General features: G+C 48.2%; 1 protein-coding gene across 1 annotated transcript in view; it reads left to right on the top strand.

The window, feature by feature from the left end:
• VPS13B (vacuolar protein sorting 13 homolog B) overlaps positions 1-17185 on the top strand; it is a 775227-nt gene that overhangs the window by 747094 nt on the left and 10948 nt on the right. Inside the window, exons 54-57 of the mRNA XM_052651420.1 lie at positions 1342-1460; positions 6911-7716; positions 11687-11863; positions 13919-14089. Of these exons, the coding sequence (XP_052507380.1) occupies positions 1342-1460; positions 6911-7716; positions 11687-11863; positions 13919-14089 (1273 nt within the window). The remainder of the gene's footprint in view (positions 1-1341; positions 1461-6910; positions 7717-11686; positions 11864-13918; positions 14090-17185) is intronic.

The following is a 17185-nucleotide window of genomic DNA, read 5'->3' as shown; positions in this document are numbered from 1 at the left end:
AAACTCCAGGAGATAGCGGAGAACAAAGGAGCCTGGCTAGCTATAGTCCATGGGGTTGCAAAGAGTGTCGGATTCAACTTAGTGACTGAGTAACAACACCCTGTATGTGCAAAGATACACAGGATTTGGAAAGGATTTGCATAGAGGGACAGTGCTTTCTCTGCACAGATGGTGCTGAGGAGCGGACAAGGGTCTGAGCTAGAGCAGTAGCCGTAGAATAAGAAAGAAGGCTATTGCAGGAGTTGGCGGAGCAAGAGATGAAAACGGGGAGGCAGAGATGACCTCCAGATGCCCTGGATATTGAAGACGATCAGGATTTCTGAAGGAGGGGCCATAGTATAAGAAAGAAGCCCAGTGACCTTGAAGTCACATCCAAGGGTGAGAATCACAGACTCTTGTGGTTCTGTGTACATTCTTTCAGGTACCTCTTCATTTGGTCAAAATTAGAACACATTCATCCCATGCCAAGCAGACACCTAGCTTTGTTCCTTCATCCAGGAATTTTCAGTCTGTCTTCTTTTTATTTGCTGTTCTAATAATAAAAAGGGCCCAGGTGTGGACTGAATTGATAATATACATCATCCGCATCAGTGTTCCCAAACAGGAGGAGGTTCTTGCCCTTACCCTCAGGTAATGCTGGCTGTGAACACGATGTTCTTGGAGTTATTTTTCAAATAGTTCTGTTTTCAAATATTTATCCATTTAAGCAACATCGGTATTTAATACTGAAAGGACATCTGTTCTGCTAGCCTGGCACCTGACTTCTGAGATGGAACTCTTTTTTAAGTCTAAGTCCACCTCCTCATGGAAGAAAAATCAATTTTTACTCCAAGCAAATGAAATGACCTGACATTCTTGTTCCAACTTATGCAAGGGACCTTGAGGAGATTATAACATGTCTTGTTGGTGGGTTTTCAGGTATGTTTTGGTGTCCACAGCACAGAAGGGCATCATTATGGTAGCTAAGTCAAAACTCAAAAGCCTGAAAGGTTTTGCACATCGCATTTCAATTCAGGGATTTTTTTCCCCCACAGAGATTCATATGCGCACATAAAGCTGGTCAATGGCTAGTCTCCAGCCCATGCAGAATTATTTGCCAATTCCAGAGAAGGAGAGAATGAAGACACTCATGCCCTGTCATCCATCGTTTTTTTCCTATGAACCTTACAGCTGGATATTGAAAATCTGGATCTGATTTTTTTTTTCAAGTCAGCTGAATAGCCTATACACGTGGATACCAGCAAGTGTTTGTGGTATTGAGTCAGAACTGAAGATATTTGAAGCCTTTTCAACAGTGTTTTGTATTGCTTCCCAGCCTGATTTTGAATGTTCTTTTCACAGGTTGTGTTTCTGACTGGCTTTGGATATGTGTACGTGGACACCGTCCATCACTGTGGCACAGTCTTCATCAATGTGGCCCCAGAAGGAAAAGCTGGGCCTGTCGTAACTAATACCAACAGGTAGGCTTAACTAGTATCCAAGTAGCAGTAGGGTAAGTGTCAATTTATAAAGTTGTAAACCTACTGGTCACCATTTTTTGTTATCCATATATATATATATATGTGTGTGTGTGTGTATAAAGCTTTTGGTTAATTATTCTGTAATGGATAAGGATATGGTTATTAGCATTTAACTATACCCATAAGAAGCAATATATCATCTTCCATGGGTACGCCTTCCAGTTCTTCTCTGGTAAGTTTAATGAACTGATTTATAGACTGAGACATGCATCTTAGAATTACACATTATCGTTAGCGTGAAATACAGATTAATGCCTCTCTGTCCACATGACCACCTAGTAATCAGTAATTAGACTGAGCAATGAGAGCTACAGCAAAAGTAAAGTCACATTTCCCCACTTCGACCTGAATGTTGCCATCAGGTTTTGTAAATATGAACCAGAGTTAATATCCTTAACTTAAAAGAATCCTTATAATTCAGTAGGAATAATATGAAGATAGTCCCTCCTTCCAAAAATTCAGTTCAGTTCAGTTCAGTCATGTCCGACTCTTTGCGACCCCATGAATCGCTGCACGCCAGGCCTCCCTATCCATCACCAACCCCCGGAGTTCACTCAGACTCACGTCCATCGAGTCCGTGATGCCATCCAGCCATCTCATCCTCTGTCGTCCCCTTCTCCTCCTGCCCCCAATCCCTCCCACCATCAGAGTCTTTTCCAGTGAATCAACTCTTTGCATGAAGTGGCCAAAGTACTGGAGCTTTAGCATCATTCCCTCCAAAGAACACCCAGGGCTGATCTCCTTCAGAATGGACTGGTTGGATCTCCTTGCAGTCCAAGGGACTCTCAAGAGTCTTCTCCAACAACACAGTTCAAAAGCATCAATTCTTCGGTGCTCAGCTTTCTTCACAGTCCAACTCTCACATCCATACATGACCACTGGAAAAACCATAGCCTTGACTAGATGGACCCTTGTTGGCAAAGTAATGTCTCTGCTTTTGAATATGCTATCTAGGTTGGTCATAACTTTTCTTCCAAGGAGTAAGCGTCTTTTAATTTCATGGCTGCAGTCACCATCTGCAGTGATTTTGGAGCCCAAAAAAATAAAGTCTGACACTGTTTCCACTGTTTCCCCATCTATTTCCCATGAAATGATGGGACCCAATGCCATGATCTTCGTTTTCTGAATGCTGAGCTTTAAGCCAACTTTTTCACTCTCCTCTTTCACTTTCGTCAAGAGGCTTTTTAGTTCCTCTTCACTTTCTGCCATAACGATGGTGTCATCTGCATATCTGAGGTGATTGATATTTCTCCCGGCAATCTTGATTCCAGCTTGTGCGTCTTCCAGTCCAGCGTTTCTCATGATGTACTCTGCATATAAGTTAAATAAGCAGGGTGACAATATACAGCCTTGACATACTCCGTTTCCTATTTGGAACCAGCCTGTTGTTCCATGTCCAGTTCTAACTGTTGCTTCCTGACCTGCATATAGGTTTCTCAAGAGGCAGGTCAGGTGGTCTGGTATTCCCATCTCTTTCAGAATTTTCCACAGTTTATTGTGAGCCACACAGTCAAAGGCTTTGGCATAGTCAGTAAAGCAGAAATAGATGTTTTTCTGGAACTCTCTTTTTTGATGATCCAGCAGATGTTGGCAATTTGATCTCTGGTTCCTCTGCCTTTTCTAAAACTAAATAAGGGTAAAAAACACAACCGGAAAATTCTGGGAAGTGGAAAAACAAATAACCAAAGAAATGAAAACTTTAAATAAGACATTACATATTGAATTAACAGTGATGTTCCATCATATACCTGGAGAAGGGAATGGCAACCCACTCCAATATTCTTGCCTGGAGAATTCCATGGACAGAGGAGCCTGGCGGACTACAGTCCACGGGGTTGCAAAGAGTCAGACATGACTGAGTGATGAAAACACACATATCCATCATATAGAGTCCTACTAAAAGTGTAAATTGTGACTATTTTCTAGAAAGCACTTTAGTAATATATATTAAGAGCTTTAAAATCCCTTTGGCTTGGAAATTCTACTTTTAAGAGTTTTAAGAACTTAAGAGTTAAAGCAATAATTAGAGAAGTAGGCAAAGATATACAGAGAGATTTGATCACATTACTAATTATAATGGCAAAATATTCAGAGTACAGATCCTGTCAGCAGGGAAACAGATGATACATAGTTGTACAAAAAATGGTATACCCACAGAATATACCATTACAGGATTTTAGTGGGATACAAAAATACATGTGATGAATCTAAAATAAAGCAAACTATAAATTTGAATATACAAATATATTCTAATTATGTACACACACACATATTCACACTTAAGTACATATATGCACACACATTCTCATACATACAGAAAACATTCCTAGAAATAACACTGGAAAGAAAAGAATCAAAGTTGTTAATAGATGTACAGTTATAAGTGATTACTTAATGATTTTCTATTTATTAATTTCTATAAGAACATATTTTATAATCAGAAAGTTAATTTATTTAAATTTTAATTTAAAATATAAAATAGTGTCATCAACTTTTATACATTTGTTTAAGCTCTTTTTTTTCTAAATCCCTTGCTTTTCATATATGGTTAAAAACTCATTAATTTGGACCTTGCCATATTATGATTAATTTGAATTTATAATATTGAAAATAGGTTGGGTAGATGGTTTCCTTTGACCAGAAGAGTTTGTAAAAACAAATTAATAGTGTAATAGAACCAAAGACTAAATTTTGAATTGCATAAGCCAGGATTTCAAGCCCACACAACTTCAGGAATGTTTTATATAGGGCATTAGTAGGGCATTGTTTGTGACAGTAGCAACAAACCATGCATTCAGTGGTAGAAATAAGAAAGATCTAAGCATTTACTTGTGTTTCCTTAATTCATCTGTTCAGCAAGTATTTCTCAAGTGCTTACTAGATGCCAGTGCTATTCTCACCTGTGACCTAACAGTCCCAAGTCCCTGCTCCCACGGAGATCACATTCTCATAGGTGTGCAATGGGAGGACAGAACGAACATAATAAAAAAGGAAATTTTATGGTTTAGTGGAAGGTTGGAGTTCTGCAGCAATAAAAACAAAGCCTGGTCAGGACCAGGAATTACCCGGCTGTAGGAACAGAAAGAGGATAGTTTTGAAAAACTGGTATAGGTAAGCCTCACCAAGAAGCTGACATTTAAGCAAAGACTTGAAAACAGCCAGGGGATACTAGTAACATGATTATCTGGGGAGAACTCTCCAGACAAAGGGCACAGCCAGTTCAGAAGTCAGAAGCAGTACACCGGCATATTGGAGGAGCAGGGACTAGGCCAGGGCCGGCCAAGTGCAGTGGGTGAGCTAGGAGGAACCAGGGCCCGGGGCCAGGCAGGCGATGGCTGGAAGGAGGGCACACGTTGCGCAGGGCTTCGTTTTCTTCTGAGTGAAAGAGGGAAGTCAATGGATCTGTTTGAACGAAGAAGTTACCTGATTTGACATAAATTTTTAGAAGACCATGACTCCTTTTCTTTTGTTTTAAGTTTATTGAAGTATAGTTTATATATATATATATATTTCACATATATTCTTTTTCACATTGTTTTCCATTATGGTTTGTCACAGAATATTAAATATAGTTCCCTATGCTTTTGAAGTAAACTACAGAGAAGTATTGGCACCCCACTCCAGCACTCTTGCCTGGAAAATTCCATGGATGGAGGAGCCTGGTGGGCTGCAGTCCATGGGGTTGTTAAGAGTCGGACACAACTGAGTGACTTCCCTTTCACTTTTTCACTTTCGTGCATTGGAGAAGGAAATGGCAACCCACTCCAGTGTTCTTGCCTGGAGAATCCCAGGGACGGGGGAGTCTGGTGGGCTGCCGTCTATGGGGTCGCACAGGGTTGGACACGACTGAAGCAACTTAGCAGCAGCAGCAGCCTAGAGAGGTAAAGGAGGAAGCAAGGAGACCGGTTAGGTGACTGTTACAGTTATTCACACTAGAGGTGTTGATGGCTTAGGCCACACTATCAGGGAAAGTGGTAAGAAATGGTCAGATTCGTGATGCAGTTTAAGAAGAAACCAATGAAATTTTCCTTGATGCATTGGATGTGGGTTGAAAATAGAGGCATCAAGAACTCTCAAAGTTTTGATCTGAGCAACTAGTAGGATGTAGTCATCATAAACTAAGGTGAGAACAACTGTTCTGTGGGTTTGGGGGTAAGATCATGAGTATGACCACACACATGACCCTTGAGACGTCTGAGACCTGTAAGTGACTCCTGTGTGGATGGGCAGTTAGAAACGCAAGATCCGCGCTCACAGGGAGTTCTAGGCTGAATGTGTGACTGTAGAAGTCATCAGCATATAGATGCCAAGCCTCGGGCCCAGATGAAGTCCTCCAAGGGGAGTGAGTGGAGATGGGGAGAGAAGAGGGCCAGGGGCTGAAGCTTGGGCACCTGACCTTTAAGAGGAGGGAGTCCCATAGGTGATGAGTGATGAGACATACAAGAGCTGAGAGCAGACGGGCCAAGAAGGGATTCCCAGAAGGAGGGAGTTATCCACTCGAATGCCACAGTAGGGGGCGTGAGTCACAGACTTCAAGCCCATTTTTCAATTTAGCAACAAGGAAGCCCCTTGGGGTCCCTGATGGGAGTTGCTCTGGTGGAGGAGGTGGGACAGAGCCTGCCTGGAGCAAGGCTAAGAGAAAATGGAAAGTGAGGAACAGGAGACGAGGTGTATGTGCTTTGGGGTGTTTATGTGAAGGGGATCAGAAAAAGGGTAGCTAGAGGAGGAGTTAGTTAACGAGAGGGATTTTTTAAGAGAAATAATAGCATGTTTATAAGCTGCTGGTAAGGAAGAAGAAATGGTGTAGGAGGGAGTGAGTTGCTGGAGTGATGACTTTGAAGAGGGTGAGAGCATGGTGGCTTAGCTCAGGACAGAGATTCGTGGAGCAGCTCGGGCTGCTCAGCTCTAAATGTGACAGGGAGAACAGAGCACGCGCCCTGAGATGCTGGCCTCTGGGCTGTGCCGGGGGTTCATGGGAAGTTTTCTCTTGCTTGCTCTTACTTTTCCCAATATAAGGCATCTTGGTTATTTTATTATGACCTTTCGCCTCATGATGATCACAACAGAGAATTAGTGCACAAAGAACTCCGAGGATTTGGGAGTAAAAATCTGGTGTTGATGAGGGGAACACGATAGAGCGGTGTGACGAGAGCTTGTAATGGTCCCTTTGGGAACATCTCCCGGGGCTGCTGGAGTGTGCCCGGCTCTCCAGACACGATGTACTGCAAGTTCAGTTCTTAATTTGTTTCTTATGAGAATCTGATGGGACATCAGGAGGTTTCTAAGAAGGCTCTGTCATTGAAAATCTACTAAGACATTAAGGAAGGGAGGGAGAGAGGAAAAGAAAAGTGGAGGAGAGATGCTCATATTCTCTTCCCTTTCTCCTCCAGAACTCTGGAGAAGATCGTGACATTTAAAATGTTCGTCACTCAGTTGAGCCTGGCGGTGTTTGATGACCTCACCCACCACAGAGCGTCATCTGAGCTTCTGAGACTCACACTGGACCACGTTTTCCTCCAGATGGCCCCCGTGGCTGGCCACCTCCCTGGGGAAGAGATGGCCGCCGCCCCCTTTCACATCTACTCAGTGGAGGTCTGCTGCGGGGACCTGCAGCTAGACAACCAGCTGTACAACAAGTCCAATTTCCACTTCGCTGTCTTGGTCTGCCAGGGGGAGAAAACAGAATCTCCTCAGTGCTCCAAGATGCAGAGTCTCCTCGTATCCAGCGAAGATTTGGAAGAATACAAGAAAAACTGTTTTATCAAACTCTGCCTCACCTTAACCGAGGGCAAGGACGTCCTGTTCGATGTGAACGAGTTCAGTTTTGAATTGAAACCTGCCCGATTATATGTGGAAGACACGTTTGTCTACTACATCAAAACTCTGTTTGAGACCTACCTGCCCAGCAGCAGCCCAGGCGCTCAGCCCACGGCCCTCGCAGGTGGCAGACAGGTGCTGCCCGTGCAGGTGAGGCAGCACGCCAGGGCCTTGGTGCATCCTGTGAAGCTGCGGAAGCTGGTGATACAGCCGGTGAACCTCCTCGTCAGCATCCACGCGTCCCTCAAGCTGTACATTGCCTCTGACCACACTCCGCTGTCCTTCTCGGTGTTTGAAAGAGGCCCCATCTTCACCACAGCCAGGCAGCTCGTCCACGCCCTGGCCATGCACTACGCTGCGGGGGCCCTCTTCAGAGCAGGTGAGGACACAGCAGAGGGAGCCTGAGCGAGAAACAAAGGCTCCGGGTGGTCCTGACTCCAAGACACCCGGAAGCAGCATGGGAGTGTGAGGAGCAGTTAGATAGCAGTGGGTTGGAATCCAGACCCTGCCACTGCTGGCTGGGAGGCTGGGGGCAAGTTACTGAACCTCCCCCATCTCAGTTTCCTCACCCATAAGGTGGGTTTTAAGATTTCTGACAAGAAAACAATGAAAGTATGTGAAGTCCCCTGAATTTAGGGTGGCGCTTAATGAACCCTTAAGCAGTAGCAGCTGTTAAATTTGCTGTTATGTAACAGAATTTTGATTCCCATTTAGCAAGCGCCTTTTCGGCTCCTTGAAGGCACAAGGCTCTATATCAGGGAGCTAGTGCAGCCAGGAAAACCAGCCCAGGCCCTCTCAGCCCCTGGGCCTAAAAGAAATGTAGTTCTGGGCTGTTAACTTGCTTCATTACAGCCCATGAATAGCTCTAGGTGAGAAATTCAGAGGATTTGTGTGCTCGTCATATGCATAAAGAGCCTTCTACCTACCCAGTGCAGCCTTGCCTGTCTAGACAGATGGCAAAGAGAAGGCTGTAGGTGTCTCAGCCTCTCCACGACCTGAGCGGGAAGAGTGTGCGGGGGGTGCTTGGCTGTGTATACAGAGTGTGGTGTGGGGAGTACTGCGAGCTGAAGGTTGTTTTGGAGGCCAGGTTGTCTCCGGATTCCCTATGGTAATGGGCGTCAGAGCTCGCCTTCCTGACCTAAATTCACTCTCAAACGGTTTCAGTCTGATAATCGGGCTCCTCATGTTGCTATGAACTCCAGGCGACCAACACCAACCAACCGGAGCTGGTCTTGCAGCCCCTTCTGGTAAAACCCAGGGAGGTCTTACTTTCTAAAACTAATGCAGGACAGAATGTGGTAACACTGTCCTTGGTGAGTGCATTCCAGATAAGACAACATTGTAGCAGTGGCCGACCGACCCATGTTGTTGCCATACTGGTAAGATTATATTTTCTCCGGAACGAAATCCATAGCTACCCAGAACTCTGGATGGCCAGATCAGAGGAGGTCCCTGCCCTGAAACTGTTGTTCTTATAGCCTGTACCACAAGGAAGAAAAGATTTCCCTCTTGCTAAGAAATTATCTTAAAACAAGCACCTACCATTTCAAATTTAATAGACAGGTATATGAAAAGCTTTACTCTTTCAGGCAGTTTTTGCTTTTCCCATGAGAAGCAGGCAAGTAGGTTACTGAGCTCTGGTCTGGAGCCTAGGAAGGAGTAAGCTTCCCGTCCACCCAGTCATCACCTTGGGCAAAGGTGTGGGAGCACCCGTCAGAGTAGTGAGCTGGCAGGGAAACTCCAGCTGTGACCACCGCCAGGGAACCATGTCCTGCAGCCTCTGTGCTAAAAGTGACCTCTCTCATTTTTCATGAGCTTTCACAGGAACATTCTGTTTGGATTTTTTGGTAATCTACCTAAAAGTTCTCCAAGCTGCTGTCCCAGTCTCATTATTTGCTGAAACAAGAAACTCTACACTAGAGAGCCAAGTTTTAGGCCTGTTGGGAGTTCTGTCACTAAAGGCCTTACAGACAGTCTGAAGACTATCTGGAGGAAAGCAGTGGGAATGGGAAGAGGATAGGTTACCCCTGGGTAGAAGCGTCTCAGAGAGAATGTGCTAGCCTTCTTGGGAAAGGAAGGGCTGGCCTGGGAGTGGGCAAGTTGCGTCACTTGGGTCAGGATTCACCCATTGGACTTGATTAAATGGCTGAAATATCCTGACCTCATTTCTAGGGAAGTCCTTATAGAGGTTTTAACAATAAAGTGATTAGAAATGAGTGACCACTGACCCTATTTGAAGGAGAGACTGTGTGGACTCTCTAATTTCCCGGGCTCCCTCTCTATTTCCAAGGCTTGGCTCTATGGGCAGCCAGACAGTTACCTTTTTTCAATAAAATCTCCAAACCCAGTAAGCAAGACGATACATTTGCTTTTGGAGAGAAATAAAGGCAGAATGCCCTCGGGTGCTCTGGTCCTCCTCTGGCCAGCTTGGGGCCTTGAGAAGTAGCTCTGGTCCATACCTGGACTCCCCATCCACAGTGGCCTGATCCAGGACTGTCTGCCTCATCTTCCTGTGGCCGGGCTGTGGGCTGGAAGGTGGGGCTGGCTGCCTGCCATGCTCCCTGTGCTCCGCTGCGCCAGCCTGACCAGGCCCCTCGGACAGTGCGTGCTCTCTGCTTGGCAGTAGCTAACTCTCCTTTCTTCATCTCGGTATGGAAGCTTTGGAGAGAAGGGCAGTTGTTTCAAGTCCAATCTCTTGCCTCCAAGTGAACCTTCCAGCTCTTCCAGGCTAAAGGAAATCTGTTGTTTCTTTACATCCGGAGAAGGCCCTCTGAGGAAGAATATTCCACAACCTTCCATGGTAGCCTGCCTACTCAGTTAGGCCTGGGCTCGCAGGAAGAGGGAGGGTGGGCTTTGGAATTGGGTAAGCCTGGCCTTGAAGCCCTCCCATGTGTCTCTAAGCTCCAGGGAGATGGGGAGAATCGAGCCACAGTCCCCTCCTTGTCCTGCCCGCCCTCAAGACGCTGGCGACAGGGCGACACGACGTCACATGAGGCCCTGTCCCCCGAGCCTGGCATGGTCCCTTCACCTGGGGAGAGGCTCAGTCCTTAGCTAAATCTAAATTTACCTGAAGGCAGGTACTAAGGCTTGCAGAGTGACTGGGCGAAGTAAGTGAGGTGAATGCCTGGCCACCCAGAGGCCCCTCCGTTTATAATCCTCAAATTCTGGAAATAATTCCCTCTTTTCACCTAAACCCTGATGTTGTCTTCTAATGTTCCAGAGGAGAGAAGGGGGTTCCAGATGTAAGGATGTTCCTCTCCAAAGCGCTGGGCCTGGGGACCCTTCAGGGCTGTGGCTTGGCTCTTGCCCCCACATGTTCACAACCCTCTGGGGTTGGTGACTTGACTGGGGGGCTCTCTGTCCCAGGCCCGGCCTCCCAGGACCTGCCACAGGGGACGCAGGATTGGCTCCCACTCGGGCCCTGCCCAGCAGCCTCCCCTTAAAGCCCTCTCAGCCCCGGGCTGGGGAGGTCAGCATGTTCCCCAAAGACACTGTATGTGTGGACTCATACTCTCCTGAGCCCCCAGCCTTTGCCTGCCTCTTGAATCCTCTGAGTGAGAGCCCCGAGCCCCGACCCAGGAGCGAAGGAGGGGAGCCACTCCGGGGTCCACACTCAGCCACGTTCCCACAGGGCCAAGCGCTCCACACTCAGGCCGCCAAGCAGGCCAGCTCCTGGCAAGCCTCAGCTTTAATAGGAAACCAGATCCCAAGCTCCCCGCCTGGGACCCTCAGGGAACACGCCCCTCTCGCTAAGCTAATCAGTATGTCCCTGTCACCAGAGTTTACACAACTGAAGCCGGGGTGGAAGGGGAGACATTTCTCTGGCTCCAGCTCCACTCCAAAGGGAAGCGCTCAGCTTGGTAGGATTGGGAAAGATTAAAAATAACTCCTCCATCCCTGTCAGAGCTGCGCGTCCTCTTTGCAGCACCCCATTTAGCATCTGGCCTCCCCCGCGTCCCGGCCCCTCACTGCACCAAGGAGCTTTAAGGAGAACTCCCGAGCCTGCAGACACCTGCCACCCCAGGGGCCGCCTTGGCTTGGAGGGGGTGGGAGCGTCATCCCCCTGCACATGGGTCCCTTTTAGCAGGAATACGGGAGGCAGGGAAGTCATATTAAAGCTATTTGTGAGGCTGCCAAAAGGATCACTTTGATTTATAAAGTATGAAAGTTTGCCATTTATGAATTCATAGTGAATGAGTTATTTCCCATATTTTGCTCCAAAGGAGCTTATTACATTCTCAATTCTAGTGTGAAAAATGAATTGCAGGGAATATGGGTCACTTTTCCCAAATGTTGAAAGTGCTGCATTTAAGGTTTCAGTCACCCCTTCCCTCCGGTCTCCCTCGCAGGCTGGGTGGTTGGATCCCTGGAAATCCTTGGCAGCCCGGCGAGTCTGGTGCGAAGCATCGGGAATGGCATCGCTGACTTCTTCAGGCTTCCGTACGAGGGGCTGACCCGAGGCCCAGGAGCCTTCGTGAGTGGGGTTTCCAGAGGGACTACATCGTTTGTGAAGCACATTTCCAAAGGTAGCTCTTCGGGTTCCTGGTAATGAGGCCTGATTTTCATTCCTTCCCTGTCTTACTTTTTAGAGAACGCGTTAAACATTCTCCGTGAATTAATATTGCCTCTAGCTTTGTTTGACTTGTTAGCTGGCAGTGAGACGTTGGATTTGTAACAAAGCTCATATATAACGTCTTATGTTTTAAACAGATCACTGCTTGCCTGTAGTTGTGTGAAAATGTTTCAGAAATTTCAGAATTTGAAACCTCCCATTGGGAAAACAAGGATTGGCTCAACTGTTATTCCATGTGATAAATGCAGAAATATTAAAGGTGTTCAGGACTTCTGCTAAACATCAGAAATCCTACACTGTGTTGCCTCATCATATATATATATATATATATATATATATATAAAAATGTAGATACAGTTGTCATAACGTTCTTAAGGAGCAGGATACATTTTGACAGTGGAAGCCGGTGGGGAGGTGAGCGGGCCAGCTTTCCCCCTGCTCGCCACGTACACAGCGCCACCTTGTGGCCCAGACGCGTCATCGGGCACAGGACCCAAACTGCAGTCGGCCACCCCCACTCCCCACCTCGAGAAAGAGCGTGCTTCCCTTTCATCCGTGTTTGCTTGCCCATATTTTGGTCAAGTTGGCAGTAACTCGGGAACTAACAAGGTCCATCTGAGTCCCCGTTTCTTCTCAGCGGGAGGCAGGGGAAACAGGGCAAAGGCCTTCTCCCCCCCGTCTGGTAAAAGGCCTTTTACAGTCAACAGTACTGCAACTCTCTTATGAGTGGGCAGGTTATAGAAGTCTCTAGAAGGCCTCAACAAGACTTGAGCTTGAAATACGAGAACCCATGATCCATAGAGGGGGGACTGGCAAGAGAACAGCAAGAGCAATAAACCAAATTCCATGGACAGTGACAGGGCCACTCCCCCCGGGGCCCCCGGTCATCCGGGAGGCCTGTGAGCTGAGCCGCAGGAACCCACGGGTGAGTCACTGCAGATTTCTCACTCCTGACACTTGAATCTTTGTGGTTCTGTTGTTTTTATTTTAGAATAAGACAACCAACACCTGCTAAATCGAACTCTAGCAGTAATTTTAGCGTAGTGACTCACTGAATTTTTTTTACACTTGTTCTTTCCTCTTAGCAAAATCTGTTTGGTTTGTCTGTGTGTGTGTGTGTGTGTGTGTGTGTGTGTGTGTGCGCATGGATTTTTTTTTTTTTTCTTCTCAGATGACTGGTAAAGATGCAGCTGCAAAAACATCTTCCATTTCTTCTTGAACCTAGACATCCAATAACAGATGAACTAATTCGTTAGCTTCAGGATATGTCCATTGATGTCTTTCAGTTATGCTCATGGAGACCTATGCAGACTTGCTGGAGGGGATTATGACTGTCTTGAGCAAGACGCAGAAATAGCCTTTCTTGGGAAAACCAGACAGAATCCTGGCTTTCACATGCCTTACTCTCTTTATTGTCTTCACTTTTTTTTTTCCAGCTCACAGCCTGAATATCAAAATCACACATATTCTCTGTGGCATAATAATTATTTCCTGACTGTCAAATGATAAAGTTGAGTGTCTTCCTTTACTATGGCTAGAGTAATGGGGAAGAATAGATCTTACTTCTAAAGTGGAAACATTCCTTTACAATCTGTTTAAAATTCAGCAACATAACCTTACCCCTTCAAATGAGAGCAGGCAAATTGCAACCTTCAAAAAACCGGGCCTCCCTGAGATCTTCAAAACTAACTATTGTAGCCAAGCCCTGGCGGTCAGATGAGTGCATGATAGCTCCGTGTGAGACTGCAGGCATTCTTCTGGTGAGGGAGGGCCTAATCCTATCCTCTGTGAGGGCTGAGTGGATCACCTTTCCTCAAAGTGTTCACCTCACCTCATTTTCTGAAGGCCACGGCCTCACCCTGCCCAGGGGGAAGCCGCCCTCACTGTCCGTGGGCGAGGCCAGAAGGCCGCTGTGGACTCCGCTCGCCCGCAGCGCTCCGGGGACCCCTCCCCTGGGGCGGCATCCGTGTGACCAGGACCCCAAACCCACGTGCCTCTGTGTCCTCAGGTACCCTCACGTCCATCACCAACCTGGCCACGAGCCTGGCCCGGAACATGGACCGGCTGTCGCTGGACGAGGAGCACTACAACCGGCAGGAGGAGTGGCGGCGGCAGCTCCCGGAGAGCCTGGGCGAGGGGCTCCGGCAGGGCCTGTCCCGGCTGGGCATCAGTCTGCTCGGTAAGGGGCCGGGGAGGGGGCGGGGGCGCTCGGGCGTCTGCTAGCGGCCCTACCGCGGCCGGGTACTCCCCGGCCGGACCGGAGTTGGGCGGCGGGGTGGCCCTTCCGGCTTCCTGCAGACGAAGCTGAGGCTGAGACGAGGCCCGCAGCCTGGTCCCCACGCCGATCCTGGTTTGGCTGCGCAGGGCCATCCTGCGGCCTGGGCCCCGCCCTTCCGCGCGCTGGTGGGAGTCGCCTCTCCCGCCGCCTCCTCTCTGCCCCCTCGTGGCATCCTTAAGGCGTCATTCACCCAGGAGGGTCCCGCTCGGGGCATCAACTGGAGAATGTCAGCCCACAGCCGCCTGCTTGCCAGCCTCCTGAAGCCTTACCGCCTCTCGGCCTCAGATAGGGCAGTCAGCAATCGAATCGCCTGCTTTTGTTTGAGAAACACTTGAGCCATGTGCAAATGTCATGTAAACTTCAGTGAGGAGCCCACTCTTTCCTTTTATTTTTCTGAGTAATTGCCGTTTGTCCAGCAGCCAGATGGTACACGGAGAGGGGAAGACTGCTCTGGGTATTTCCAAATATTACAAACGTTTGAAAAACAAGTTGCTCTGGAAAAAAAAAAATCTATAAAAAAAGGAAGCTTCAGAGCTGAAATTTTGCAGAGCAGGATTTTCAAGGGTATCTTCTGTTTATTTGTTTGCAAAGGAATTTAAAACTGTGTTGCTTGGCCGCCTGCCTGCCGAGCATCTGAAGGAGTTTGCATCTCTGGGAGATCAAAGAGGCCCAAAGCAGGGAGAGCAAAGGTCAGAAACGATGAGCTTGAAAGGACCTGCCCTCTCTCCAGGCTGTGTTTCTGTACACAAGCCCTCCTCTCACAGAGGCCAGCTGAGTGAGGCTCTGACAGGAAGCAGTGAGATGTTTCAAGTTCAGGTGCAGTTACCAGAAATTGTTTAAGTCCTAACGAACCTGCAGGGATGTGGGGCATGGCCGGGTGATAACGTGTGGGAATGGGGACCTGGGGTGGAGCAGCTGCTTAAGGAGCAATCCCCTCGCTGCTGGCATGGCTGCTTTGGTGTAGGTGGGGGGATGGGAGGGGGGAGGGGGGCATGGTCCTCAGGAGTCAGCAACCCCCAGGCTTGGGTTCCAGGTCCCTATCTTTGTGACCTCAGGGCTTCTCTTTTGTAAACGTGGGTTGGAAATGACTCTGCTGTTACTAGAAGTAGTGGTGGTCTGTTGCGCGCCAGACGCAGCGTCCATGTTTGGTCAGCAGCACCTTCATTATATTATGGTAGCAAGGAAACGAGAAGGGCCGTCTGGTTTCAGCGAGTGTCCCAGCAGAGAGAGCCATCTGACCAGTGGCTGGGGCGTCTTGGCTTTAGCTTTAGTCCGGTTGCTGTGACCATAGGAAGTGACTGTGAGGTTACCGTGGAGGCCTCAGGTCGTTATCTGGCAACCGTGGGACCTTTTTCTGCTAAGAACTGTGACCTTGCATGCCCTCTGCTGTGGGCAGGAGTGCTTCCTCCCCGCTGTCCAGGATCTTCTTGGATGGAGGCACTCAGCAGAGGAGACCTGAGCTGGCTGGCATGTGGCTGTTTCCATCTTGGCTGATCTGGGCTCTTCCCACCCAGAAACGCCCACACCCACTCCCCATTTTCCACTATCTGAGACTGTGCCGGGTGGTAGAAATCACTTACGTGGGGAGCTGTGATTCTGCCTTTGTGACGTCACCCTTTGGAGCATAGCTCCTATTATTTACCCTGGTTAATAATAGACAATCCCAAACCTTTGAACTTTGCTATAGTCATCATGTTTTGTACACACTCCTCCATGCAAGGGAATCATTTAGGCTGTCTGTGGAAATTGCAGTAGGCTCATGGAGTCTTTCAGAATCTAATTTCTGCAAACCGAGGAGTTCTGGGAATGATGTGAACCTGACTGCACCCGCCAGCAGTGGCCTGACCCCGGGCCCCCAGGAGCTCCGCTCCCAGCAACACGCCATGAGCAATGTGTCCATTTCTATGCTCTTCAGACTAAGGTTGAGCCAACCAGCTTCCTTTCTTGGAAGAGTTCAGTAACTGTATCCCACATGATCGCTGGGTCATCTCAAAACATCTGGTCCTTGATGTATGGCAGGAAGAAAAAAGGGAGGCTAGAACCAATCTATACTTTCCTCCCCTGGGAAAGTATGGATTTGTCGCCACGCAATACATCCCCAGAAATGGTGTATAAAACTGCCGCATGCCAGTAAGTGCCCAGCTGACATTAGAGCTGTTTATGTATAATAGCCACGCTTAGTGAAATAAAAAAGCTAGTTCCTCAGTTTCCAGGGTTGTCAGAGCACTTCCACATGAGTCATCTTGTCTGGTCTTCAAACCCTAGATGTGGATGAGGTTAGGTGACTTGCCCAGGTCATGCATCCAGGCGGGACAAGAGCCTGGGTCTTTCCACATGTCACCCACCCTGAAGGGCTCCACGCCTGGAAACAATCAGGATGTGGGGAGACTGAACAACTGGAAGTTGCAGAGTAGGGAAAACACATTTCCCCCAAAAGTTTATGAGTTTGATGGGCCTTCTTGACTCAGCTCAGCCCTCATGAGGACACTGGAGTGTTATGAGGCTCCTGAAAAAATCCAAGGACAGCTATAGCTCCTGGCCAGGCCCATCGCCCCGGGTCAGCGAGGAAGTGATGGCCTAGAGAGGGATGCCACCGAAGCTCCTGGAGGAGGTCTACAACTGTTTTCAGAAAGCAGTGGCTTTTGGAAGAGCTCTGTCCAGCCTGCAGAGTTGGCGTCAGACTTCCCTGCACTTACCAGCTCTGTTCCCCAGAGAGCCCCACTTTCTACTACGGCCTGGAGCCTGCTGAGAGGGGATATGAGCTCCGTGTGGCACTTACGGGCACATTACCTCCCAGATGGGAGTTCTCTCTCATGAATACCAAAGGCAGGCTGTCAGAACTCCCTTCTCTGACTTAAGACGAGTTAGTTGCTGGATTTCCCAGCAGCTACGCCCCGTCTCCACGGCCACTTTCGGGATGACGTTCGGAATCCCGGCCATACGCCTCCACCAGGTGAGTCAGGACGTGAGCACCCAGAAGGCGCTGGCCGCGGTCCC

The sequence above is a fragment of the Budorcas taxicolor genome, chromosome 14 (assembly GCF_023091745.1).
Source record: "Budorcas taxicolor isolate Tak-1 chromosome 14, Takin1.1, whole genome shotgun sequence".
In the NCBI taxonomy this organism is placed as follows: Eukaryota; Metazoa; Chordata; class Mammalia; order Artiodactyla; family Bovidae; genus Budorcas; species Budorcas taxicolor.
The sequence above is the reverse complement of the archived record's forward strand: the minus strand, read 5'-3'. Positions and strand labels throughout refer to the sequence as shown.